The 12157-nt window shown below is 32.2% G+C and overlaps 1 protein-coding gene across 1 annotated transcript; it reads right to left on the reverse strand.

The window, feature by feature from the left end:
- Nucleotides 1–225: 225 nt before the first annotated feature.
- Nucleotides 226–2123, reverse strand: LOC124838435 (cytochrome P450 736A117-like). Its single transcript, XM_047314032.2, has 2 exons — nucleotides 1167–2123; nucleotides 226–837 (listed from the first exon to the last, which is right to left on the reverse strand). The coding sequence occupies exons 1-2, from the start codon at nucleotides 2121–2123 to the stop codon at nucleotides 226–228; spliced, it is 1569 nt and encodes a 522-aa protein (XP_047169988.2).
- Between the last annotated feature and the right edge of the window lie 10034 nt (nucleotides 2124–12157).

Raw genomic sequence — 12157 nt, forward strand, 5'->3', positions numbered from 1 at the left:
TTAATAAACATCCAAGAATCTGTCTTCAACTTCTCTAATAAATCCTGAGTACATATCAACGTACATATGATTTACACGTACGAATTGAAGACAACAAAGAGTTGCAATAACAAAATAAGAATAACTAGATAAACTAACCTATTATAACCCTAGATTTTATTATAAATGTTGAGAATATAGTCCCTTATTTTTCTTTCCAGTACTATGTTTATCTTTGACATCAACTTATGCATGGTAGGAGGCAAATGCTATGAGAGGAAATTTTCTATGACTGGTCAACCCTGCAGATTCACTCATGTCGAGTGTCTGATCCCCCACTACTCCACTTGGCACTTCCCAATTAAACTGATGAACAAGGTTTGCTATGACCAACTCAATCACATTCATGGCAAACATTATTCCTGGACAACCCCTTCTTCCTGCTCCAAATGGTATCACTTCAAAATCATGTCCTTTCACATCTATTGAACTCTTTAAGAATCTTTCTGCTTCAAACTCTTCAGGATTTTCCCAGTAACAAGGATCTCTTGCTATTGCCCATGCATTCACTATTACTTGTGTCCCTGCTGCAATGTCATACTCCATCACTTTGGCATCTTCCATGGATTCCCTTGGCATCAACAAGGGAACTGTGGGATGTAATCGAAAACTTTCTTTAATCACTGCTTTCAAATAAGGCATGCTGCTTAAATCTTCCTCAGTTATGCGAGTTCTATCACTAACCACATTCCTTATCTCATCTTTAAGCTTCTGCATCACACTTGGGTGCCTCAAGAGTTCTGTCATTATCCATCCCAGGATTGAGGAGCTGGTATCAGTACCTGCCACAAACATATCCTGAAACAATACCCACCAACTGTCAATTTCACTGTCTACCTTCAAATTCCATGAAGGACATATTCAACAAAATGAACTCACCAGTATAAAGAGGTTATTTCTAATATTTTATGAATGTTGGAAATACAAAATTAATGAATAAACCTCTGGATTGATGTTTAAGATTTGTAAACTTCCGACAGCTTATCTTAAGACTTTTCTCACATCTTCTTTGATATTAAGGATTGAACTAAATGATGTTTAAGAAAAGTAAAGATTTTATGAAGTTAGAGTGGTTGTATATTAAGAACTTATACAGATAGATACCACATTGTATTAATCTTACGTACCAGGATTATAGCCTTAATGGTTGTTTTATCAATCTGGAACCCCAAGGCGTTTGTCTTTTGGATCCTCAGCAAAATGTCCACCAAATCATTCTGTTCATCATCATCATCATTATCATCATGCACATCATGCCCTCTTCTGCTTACATGTTCATCAACAACTTCATCAAAAAATTCATCAAGCTGTTTAGCCACTCTCTTTGCCCTACCATACATTCCATTAACTCTTCCCACCCAATCAAGCCAAGGTATACAGTCCCCTATAACTAGATCACCCAACATCTTCATCATCTCATTCATTGGCTCCCAAAACTTACTCCCTTCTCCTCCACTGTATCTCCTTCCGAGAGCAGCTCTGCTCACTATGTCATTTGTGACTGTTGAAAATAAATCAGTTAAATTCACAGGCGTCACAGAACAGCAACACTGTTTAATCTTATCCATCGTTGTGGAGATTTCCTCTTCTCTCACTGCACCGAAGGATTGAACCTTTTTTGCACTGAGAAGATGCAAGACACAAATACTCCTTATCTGCCTCCAGTAGTTGCCATATGGAGCAGATGACACATCTTTGGAATCGTAAAAGAAGATATCAAACATCTTACGATGTGGTCTGTTGGAGAAAATAAGGTCATGGGTTTTCATAACCTCACGAGCTGCCTCCGCCGTTGAGACCACAAGAACTGGCAGCTTTCCAAAGTGAAGTAACATTAAAGGGCCATAGGTTTGAGCAAAGGAATGGAGAGTGCGGTGAGTGAGAATGCCAAGTTGGTGGAGATTTCCTATTATTGGAAGCTTTTGAGGAGATGGTGGTGAGGTTTTTCTGGCGATTGTAGTGATGGAATTGTTATTCCATTTGCATAAAAAATTTAGAACAGTACGTAAAACAAAGAGGATAATGAAGGTAGCCAATAGGAGGAACAACCAGTGTGAAGAGTTTTCATGCATAGAGGTCGACATTTTGTTTAGTTTGATGCTTAATTATCAATGCGGATTGAGGTATTTATATCTGTTACAAGCCATCACCATAACTTACGTGTTTGTGGAGAATTTGTTCAAGAAACACGTTTCATGATTATGGGTGCAATACTTATTTTATTGTTCAATTCATAGTACTAATTGATGTTTGAATACAACCAGATCTGAATCATGGTCGACATCGTACTAACTTACAGACACATGCTTGAAACAGAAATACAGTTCTTTCTGTCCAATCAATTTCATTTATTTATCCTACCTTTGTTGTCTAAAATAAATATTTAACGAGTAATTTAGTCATTAGTTATTTGATTAATCATAGTTTTTATATTTATTTTTTAGTAAATTAAGTTTTTATTTTAAAAAAACTTAGCATTATATCTTTTCTTAAATATAGGTATGTCACACTCAAAATCTCAATTATATTTTATTTTAAAAATTTTCTAATTTTTAAACATAATACTTTTTAATTAAAAAATTATTTATATTTTGACATAAACTTAAATTTTTGTAGGTGTCAATTTCAGAGAAAATGAACACCAATTTAGCAACAACAAAAAAATAATTTTTTTTTTCAAAAATACAACTCAATTGAACCATTATAATAAAAAAAATTAATTAATTAAAAAAATATATAGAAAACAAAACAATAAAAAGCCTAAATAATAATAATCCATTAGCTTTTTTACGCCAAATAAGTGATACTTAATTATCATAAATGAATTGTGAAGGAAAATTTACATGTTTATAGTTTATAAATACAAATATAATAAACATTGATATTTTTCTTGATAGAAATAAACATTGATAAACAAAAATAATACATTTTTTTATTTTATTCATAAAAACAAACATCGATTATTTTTCTTTTAATCAAAACTGATGTACTAAAGCACATCCAAAAATAATATAAAGAGAAAAAGGTACAAATTACGTAGAAATATAAATTGATATCGTTTTGTCAAATTTTCTTTAAATTAAAATTTTAATTTTATTGATTAAAATATATTTATAAGTTTATATTTTATCTTTAATTAGCTTTAATACAGTATTATAGATAAACTATAACAATTATATGTTTTATTTTAATTATTGTATTTCTTTTGTATATTCGTATGTTACTGTTAATATCAATATTATAAGTCACTAGTGCAGTAAGGAGAAACGATAGCGGTTATTTTTGCTTATAGGCAGCGGTTCTACAACCGAGGCATATATAGGTGAGGCAAAAAATGGTAGGTTTCTTGCCTCGGTTAATAACCGAGGTCAAAAGCGGTCGGATTATGCCTCGGTTCTTAGGTAACCGAGGCAGTAGGGTGTTTTTTTTTTAGACTTTAGGCTTCGATTCGTACTGAACCAAACAGTTCTCGTCCTCGCCGAACGGTGCTCGTCCTCGCTGAACGGTTCTCGATCTCGCCGAGCCCTAGCCGCGTCATCTCCTCCATTGACGCATCAACCATGGAACTCTCGCTTCGCACGTAAGCGCCTCTCCCAGCAGGTTCGTGAACCCAAGTGCGACCTCACCATCGCCACTGCATCGTGCCATCCCCACCGTGAAGCATCACCACCACTGTCATGCTACAAAGCCTACTTCAGGCCGTCGCCGCCGTAAAAATCGCGACACTCAACGCGAGAACTTGCAACCACCACATCTCCATCTGGGATGCCATAAAACCTGCAAACCACAAGAACCAAAAATCTGTAGAAGGACCACGAGCTTAAATCGCAAACCCACAAGCTTCGCGCCGCCATGAGTATTTTCCCCTCTCTGCAATACCAACCTAGAACCAGTGAGAAAGGGGGAAAAAGATAAAATGGCAGAGAGAAGAGATTGGAAATAGAATCAAACCTCCTTTGCCGCGAATTAGAACGGAGAGAACAAGAGGAAGAAGAACCCTAGGTTGGAGAGAAGAACTTCTTTGGAGGCGCGAAAGGGAAGAGGAAGAACACTACGCCAGAAAATGCGTTCGCTTTTAGTTTACGCAAGGGCTATTACCTCGGTTAAGTAAAATACCGAGACCGAATGGTACTATTGCCTCTGTCCCTAGACAACCGAGACATATTAGTGGACAAAATTAACTTGGAATGTTAGGTTATTGCCATGGTTCATAGCAGAAGCGTAATCGAATGGTCTTATTGCCTTTGTCCCAGACAACTGAGGCATATTAGTGGAAAAAATTAACTTGGAATGTTCGGTTATTGCCTCGGTTCATAGTAGAACCGAAACCGAACGGTCCTATTCCCTCTGCCTCTAGACAACCGAGACTTATTAGTGGACAAAATTAACTTGGAACGTTCGGTTACTGCCTCGATTCATAGCAGAACCGAAACCGAACGGTCATATTCCCTTTGTCCCCAAACAACCGAGACTTATTAGTGGACAAAACGTTCGGTTATTGCCTTGGTTCATAGTAGAAGCGAAACCGAACGGTCATATTGCCTTTGTCCCCAGACAACCGAGGCATATTAGTGGACAAAACGTTCGGTTACTGCCTCGGTTGAGAGCAGAACCGAAGTCGAACGGTCGTATTGCCTCGGTTCCCAGTCAACTGAAGCCTATAAGTTCGCCATAACTACGAAAATGTCACCGCATATTTATAAGCTTCGGTTTTGTAAAAACCAAAACATATGGTGCGAGTTAAAAAACCATTTGTTTTTCTAGTGAGTAAATCAGTCAATTTCTTGAGTGACACACCATTTAATTGATGTAATTATTAATTGTTAATTTCCCTACTTAGATCGAAGGGTTTATTTAGAATATATAATAAAAATGAAACATTATAATTAGTGTCGCCAAAAAGGAGTTGAAATCGGTGAGCTAACCCAGCTCACCACGGGTTTGAGCCGGGTTGAGTTGGAAAAAAATATGAAAATTTTTATGTGAGCCAATTTTGACCCGGCTCGCTAAGAACCCGACTCACCCGGGGTGAGTCGGGTTGACTCACCAACCCACCTTTTTTTTTATTGAAATCAAATTAATTAAATTAATTATTCAAAAAACACAACCTTTACTTCGCAGTAGAGCTTTTCGTGCTGCGGTGCCTATCCAAAAGTTCCCCTCTGCTATATATTTTTGTTAACGGCTATATGTAGTTTCTTGGTCAAACGGTTGTGTATGTCTCATTAAACTAAATTGACAAAATTTTATGCTTAAGAGCTTAGAATATATAACAATAGAGTTCTTTTGTTTCATTTTCTTTTATATCAATTGGTCTAATTATTACTATTTCAATTTGATCGATAAAAGTAACATGTTATAAGAATCTCAGAAGAAGAGAGTGAAAAAAAGTTAAGTGAGCCAATGAGCCAACCCGTTTAACCCACCAACCCGTGGTGGGTCAGGTCGGATTCAAATTTTTTTGGTTTGCTAATAAATGAGTCGGATTGGGTTGGTTCACTAAGTGGTCAACTCGTGGTAGGTCGGGTTGGGTTGGGCCGGATTACCCGATTTGACAGCTCTAATTATAACTCATAAAAATTAACATTGTTTTCAATTTAATTTTCTTATTTCTATTAAACGTATGACTTATGTGCAAATCTTAGTAATTATACTTTTAAAAATTAAAAATAATATAAATATGTAAGAACCTATAATTGATAGTGTATTTAAAAAAGTAATTTAAAATTGGTATGCTTTTGCATCTGGATTAGTTGTTGAACTGTTTGATAGGATTGCAATGGCATAAATGTACATAATTATGTTCTGTAAAATTATGTAAACTTGTTGGACGAGAATATACACCATGGACAAAGTCAAAGAGTTATTGACTTGGTAGTCGCTATATACTTGTTGGGAAAAGTTATTAGAAAGTAAGTTTTTAAATCTAACTTAATCCCACAAACTAGCTTGTATGGTGAGGTTTGCACCCCACTTATATATTATAATTTAGCCTTATCTCTCGTCGATGTGGGACTTCCAACACATCCCATTCACGCCGAGGTATAGACATCTCGAGCGTGACAGTAGAAATTGGGTGGTCCAATATCGGCCCAACAACGGGTGGAAATAGAAATGCCCACATAGAACTTGCTAGGATAGGCTCTAACCATGACTCTGATACCATATTAAGAAGTGGACTTTAAGCCTAACTCAACCCTACAAAACCGGTTTGTAAGGTGAGGTTTGCACCTCACTTTATATATTATAATTTGGCTTTATCTCTAGTCGATGTGGGACTTCCAACACACCTCCTTCACGTCAAGGTATAGACATCTCGAGCATGATAGTAGAAATTGGGCCCGACAACAGGTGGAATAAAAATGCCCAAGAAACAAGAAATATCGCTAGGATAGGCTCTTAACCATGACTCCGATACCATATTATGAAGTGGGTTTTTGTTCGTTCATATACCTTTCGAAGATTTTCAAATGGGCGTCCTATGTGGGCTAAATGTTGTGCCGACATAATTTCACCCAAACTAATGGACGTTTATGCAAGCGTTCGTTGTGTTATACATGACCTTAGACGTCAAGGAGTATCACGTTCTAGTGCAAAAGCTGAATTTTGAGCTCTTGCTCAAGGAATGTGTGAAGAACTTTGGATGAAAATAATTTTGAGCTCTTGTTGAGGGGCACTTAGAGCAGGCAGCAGCGAGATTGGAGCGTGGCAGGGGCACTTAAAGTAGGAAGCAGCGAGATTGGAGCGTAGAGAAGAGAAAGAAGCAAGAAAAATAAAAGGGAAATGGGAGAGGTGCTAGGTTTTCTTGGCTTGAAGATTTGCACGGTCCAAGCCCAAGTGTTAATAGAAAGCCTTATATGCCTCGATCGATCTGCCAACCGAGGCAGTATCTCTTTCACCTGATGTATATACCTCGGTCCATTCTGCCAACTGAGGTAGTATTCCGTTTAGACATCGGTTGCTTAACAACCGAGGCATATAGTGGTTTAAAAATTAGAAAACTGCCACCACGTTTTGATATGCTTCGGTTCCAAAAAAACCAAAGCATAATGTGCGATTTAAAAATGCGATTTTTTACTAGTGAGAGCACACTGACTTAGCAATGGTTGGGCGAGACAAGTCACGTTGTAAAACTTTTAGAAGAATTTAAATTTGTGAGTTCTACTGTTTATTTCATTGGGGGAGCTATCTGATCTCTGGAAGAGTGGACATTCAAGCACTACTCGTTGAGCGAGTAGATATCCTTGTTGAGCGAAATTATAGAGTCTAATTCCATTTTATATATTCTCTTTCAGTATGCTTAATGTGTGATCTGGTAAATGTTTATTTTAGAATTGTTGGTTCTAATCTAAAGACAACTGATTATGGTTTTGTTAGTGTAAGTATTAACATATGAGAGGCCAATAAGGAGGTATTCTGAACTCTAATAACTATTTACACTCAAATAGAGTACAATGTGTTATGTGGTGAGAGTCGTAGGAAGTCCTAGTCATTGGATTGTGTTGTCCAAGATGCAAAGGAGACTAATCTTGTAAATAGTAAGGTGATAACCCCTTTATTTATGAATTTGCAGAGTATAACTATTACTACAAGTGTACGCCTACATAAAGCCCAATGTCAAAGATATATGTCCAGATAATTACGTCTAGTATCAACTATTTGTATTAATACGCGTGACATGTATTTTATACATGTTTAGTTTCTATATATAACATACTTTAAATAATTTAGAAATTTTAAATAATTTAGGAAAGTATTTTTGTTCACTGGCTTATCGTGTATTCTTTTGTATTTTGTTAATTTTTGCGATGATTACTGAGCAGACAGTGAGGTAAGTGATGATAGACCTTTGGTAAGTAAGAATACGACGAAGTAGTTTTCATAATTTTTTATAGATATTTAGTATAGGAGTTGTTTTTATTTTGAAAAACTCGTAATTTGGTAATTAGTATATATATATATATATATATATATATATATATATATATATATATATATATTAGACGTTGTTGAACTATTAATAATAAATTTAAATTTAAATCTTTCGAATGAGGTTTATATTATTAGTTTGTAAATGAAATAAAAATATATATTAAACAGTGAGATGCAACTAAAAATCATAATCAGATTAAAAAGAAAGAAGTTGTTTGTAATAATGTTATCAAAACAAACTCTAATTTGAAAATAAAAAACGTTAATGGTGTGTTTTTTTACCCGAGTTATTGTTTGATGCGCGTGTTTTTTTTCTTCAGATTTTAAGTTTTAGCATGCTGTAAATGATTAGAACAATTAATTGGGACTTCCGTGATCTAGAATGATACTTAACAAGTCAACTTAGAATCTCACGCTCAGTTGAAAACTTTGACACTTATCTCTTAACACATGCTTATAATAATAATTGAAAACACATTATGTAGAAACATTCAAATTTATGCGGCTTCTTCTTTTCGTAAAAACACAGCGCGTGCACCCTTTCATTCCTAATATGCAAAGATTAACTAAATTTATACACTATAATATATATAGGTTTGTTAACTTGGGAATGTCTGTTTTTCAGTTGATATATTTTAGCAATGTGTATCGAGTTTTAGTAAATAAAAATATCCTAGTATATCATGGATTTTAAGTTTTAAGGTTAAGGGTATTTTAATAATAGAATAATATAGTATAGTATATATGCGTTTCGTATAAAGAAACTTCTACTTAATGTACAAAATAATCCAATACCAAACTATGAAGATATAAACTTAAACTAAAACTAAGCAATGTTCAACAACAAATAAAATTGTTCCTAACTCCATCTTTGCAGAAGATAATTTGTTCACTCCTGTCTTATCTGCCTAATTGTGTCCTCTAGTATAGGAGATATACTCTTAAAGCGCTGCAAAATTGAAGAAAGATTCATTATGGTTTCATATATGTTTAAAGATAAATTTGATTTGTAATGTATTCAAGGTATGCATCATTACCTCATTCCACTTGATAAAACACGTTCACTATGCATACTTATAAATAGATGAATCAAGTAAATGTACTACAATATAAAAAGTAAGCTAGGAAAATGAAACATGTGTTAATTGAATCACTAACTCATTGAAAATCAAGTTAAATTGAAAATTTTCTTATTCACATAACAATCCATTATATTGACTTTAACTCATTTTATCTCGATGAACCATAAGTTGAATTGACTCTCTTCAACACTCTTATTCTTTTTTACAATTTTTTAATCCTAATTAATATGCTAACTTGCCCTTTGGTCATCTAAATTTTTTTCTTTCGATTTTAAAATTCAAATAATTGATGTTAAAGTTTACCAAAATAATGTTAAAAATAGTTTTTATCTTATACGGAATAGAAAAAAAAATATTTATAAAAAGTTAGCAATCGTCTCTACTTAACTTTGACCAAGTTGAACCTAAACATAGAGGCATTCTATTTAACCAAAAACGTTAACTGGGTGCATGCGAGGGATGTATGTATATTACTTCTTCGAAACTCGGATGGATTTTGATACTGTTCGTGTTTTTCGTTTTGTCTTAATTAAGGAAATTAGGTCAAACTTAGTCATTTACACAGAGACAGTGTAATTAAGCTTTTGACGCGTGAGTTTGTGTGGTTGCCCAATGAGAAGATCATCTTAATCACGAGTTAGTAATATGATATCATACCATAAATTTCCTTCATAAAGTACGACTTATTTAATCTTTGAAAATGAAATTTAAATTTTATTATTCTTGATTTAAAATTAATTTATACTTTTTTGGTTAATTTAATAAAAAATATTTTCTTAATTAGTTTGTCGTCAAGAATCACAATATCAGATTTTTTTTATAAATCTCAAAATGAATAATTCTAATAAAGGTTAATTTAAGGCATGGTGGTGTATGTGGATTTCTATTATTTTATTTGGGATACTTGGACTCAAAAAAATTGGTTAAAAATGACACAATATTATAATAAAAGAAGTATGTACAATAACACGGATCAAAGCATGACCTTGAATTATTAATAAGCATCTACAACCAGGGATAAATTATATATATATATATATATATATATATATATATATATATATATATAGTCTCAAAAAATATGATAATTTTAAATTAACCATTATTATAGAATTATTTATTTTGAAATTTTGATTGAAATATTTTTATTTTCAATTAAATATTAGAAATACTTATCCATATAATGAGAACTTAAAAAACCTAAGTGTGAGGTAATTATTAATGAATATTAAAGATGAGAAATAATTATCAATATAATGAAAATTAAAGTTATATTTGTGAGAGTTAATGGTCTGTAAATATTAAACAATATTTATTAAGAATTAATATGAAATTTAGATAATCTTACTTAATATATTCCATAAAAGGACAATATAACGGAGATATATATCCCAATTCTACTGTAAACAATGGAGACATGTATACGAATTCCTATAAAAAAAACAGTTTTTTTAACTTTTAGAGCGTAGAATTATAAAAAAAAAATCTAAATTTTATTTTCTAAAAATATATATGACGATCAATTTTTTTAATTTATCACTGGTTTTCTCATTTTTATTACATATTACACCTTTCTCAATTAAATATATGAACTCCTGTTTTCTCATCGGGGTGTTTTAGTGTTTTGACTTTTATTATTTAAACTAGTTTTGTTTTGAGATATAAAATAGGAAACAATTAATAGATTGGAATTGGAAATCTATTTTGGTAAGCTATGCATAATTTCTAGTTATTCGTGTATTTTGCATCTAACTTCCTAAAAAATAAGTAGATTGTTAATTAAAACATATATTATAACAAGTGTTAATCTCTTAATCTAAACTTAATATTATTCCTTCAGCCAAATTTTATATATCTAATGTGTGACTATTAGTATAGGTAAATTTGTGGTGAATTTATTCATATATTGTTTGTTATTATTATCACTTTAATTAGATAGTTAGTTCATCTTTTAGTTTGTATCCTGCAACAACCATGTTTTTATAATGGAGCAAAAATATTCTACATGTTCTAGAGTAAGAACAAATTATATGTGGCACATTTGATTTTTCTTTTATATAGATTTCAAATATGAATTATACATGTGGTTTGAATATGTTTGAAAAATAGATTACGCATATGTTTCATTGAATTATATTTTAATATATTGAAATTGTTTGCATTGATTAGTTCTTTTGTAAGACATTGGTATTGAGTCAGGTGTGTTTGATCTTCAATAAATTATATCCTTTAAATTTTGGAATTTCTACATGTTAGACATTATGCTATTGAAATTTTGGGTATAAGAGTATGACTTTATCAAGAATAGGTTTAATGTCTCAATAGGTCCCTATTTTTGTTCAGAATTTGAAATAGGTCTCTTTATTTTTTGGCGTCTCAATTGGGTCCTTATTTTTGTTAATTTGATGCAAATAAATCCTTTCCGTCAATTTTATCAAACGGCGTTAATGAATGTGTGACGTGGCCTGAGGACAGTATTGACACGTGTAAGGCCACGTCACACATTCATTAACGCCGTTTGATGAAATTGACGGAAAGGATTTATTTGCATCAAATTAACAAAAATAAGGACCCAATTGAGACGCGGGACCTATTGCAAATTCTGAACAAAAATAGAGACCTATTGAGACATTAAACCTAAAGAATATTATATAAATTATATTTTTAAATTTTAAATGAATAATTTAAATTATAATATTAAATTTATAATTTGTTTAATATCCTTGTTTTAAATAGTTTTATTTCTTAAAATATATCATTTTAATTAATAAATATGATACACTATATAATCTTTTGAAATTGATTTGTTAATTGCATTAACTTAATTTGGTAATAATAATAATAATAATAATAATAATAATATATCTTGTTGTTAAAATTTAATTCATATTCAATTATAATTTTTTATTTAAGATTTAATATAAAGTTTAGTACAATAAAAATCACTTTAGTCAGTAACAAAAAATTGTGGCCTAAACCATAAAAACCTTGGACTAAGGTTTAGACAATGATTTTTTAAGCATGGTGTAAGTGAGCATAACATAGGTAATAGGCCATGGTTTTTACTATGACAACATTGTTAAAACTGTTGCTTAGTATCATCA

Source organism: Vigna umbellata, chromosome 4 (assembly GCF_029865625.1).
Source record: "Vigna umbellata cultivar VRB3 chromosome 4, Vumbellata_1.0, whole genome shotgun sequence".
In the NCBI taxonomy this organism is placed as follows: Eukaryota; Viridiplantae; Streptophyta; class Magnoliopsida; order Fabales; family Fabaceae; genus Vigna; species Vigna umbellata.

Bases quoted from the DNA above. Each gene is read 5' to 3' on its own strand.
- LOC124838435 (XM_047314032.2), bottom strand. From the start codon at position 2,123: ATGTCGACCTCTATGCATGAAAACTCTTCACACTGGTTGTTCCTCCTA. The intron at 838-1,166 runs GTACGTAAGATT...GTATTGTTTCAG, and splicing joins CCATTAAGGCTATAATCCTG to GATATGTTTGTGGCAGGTAC.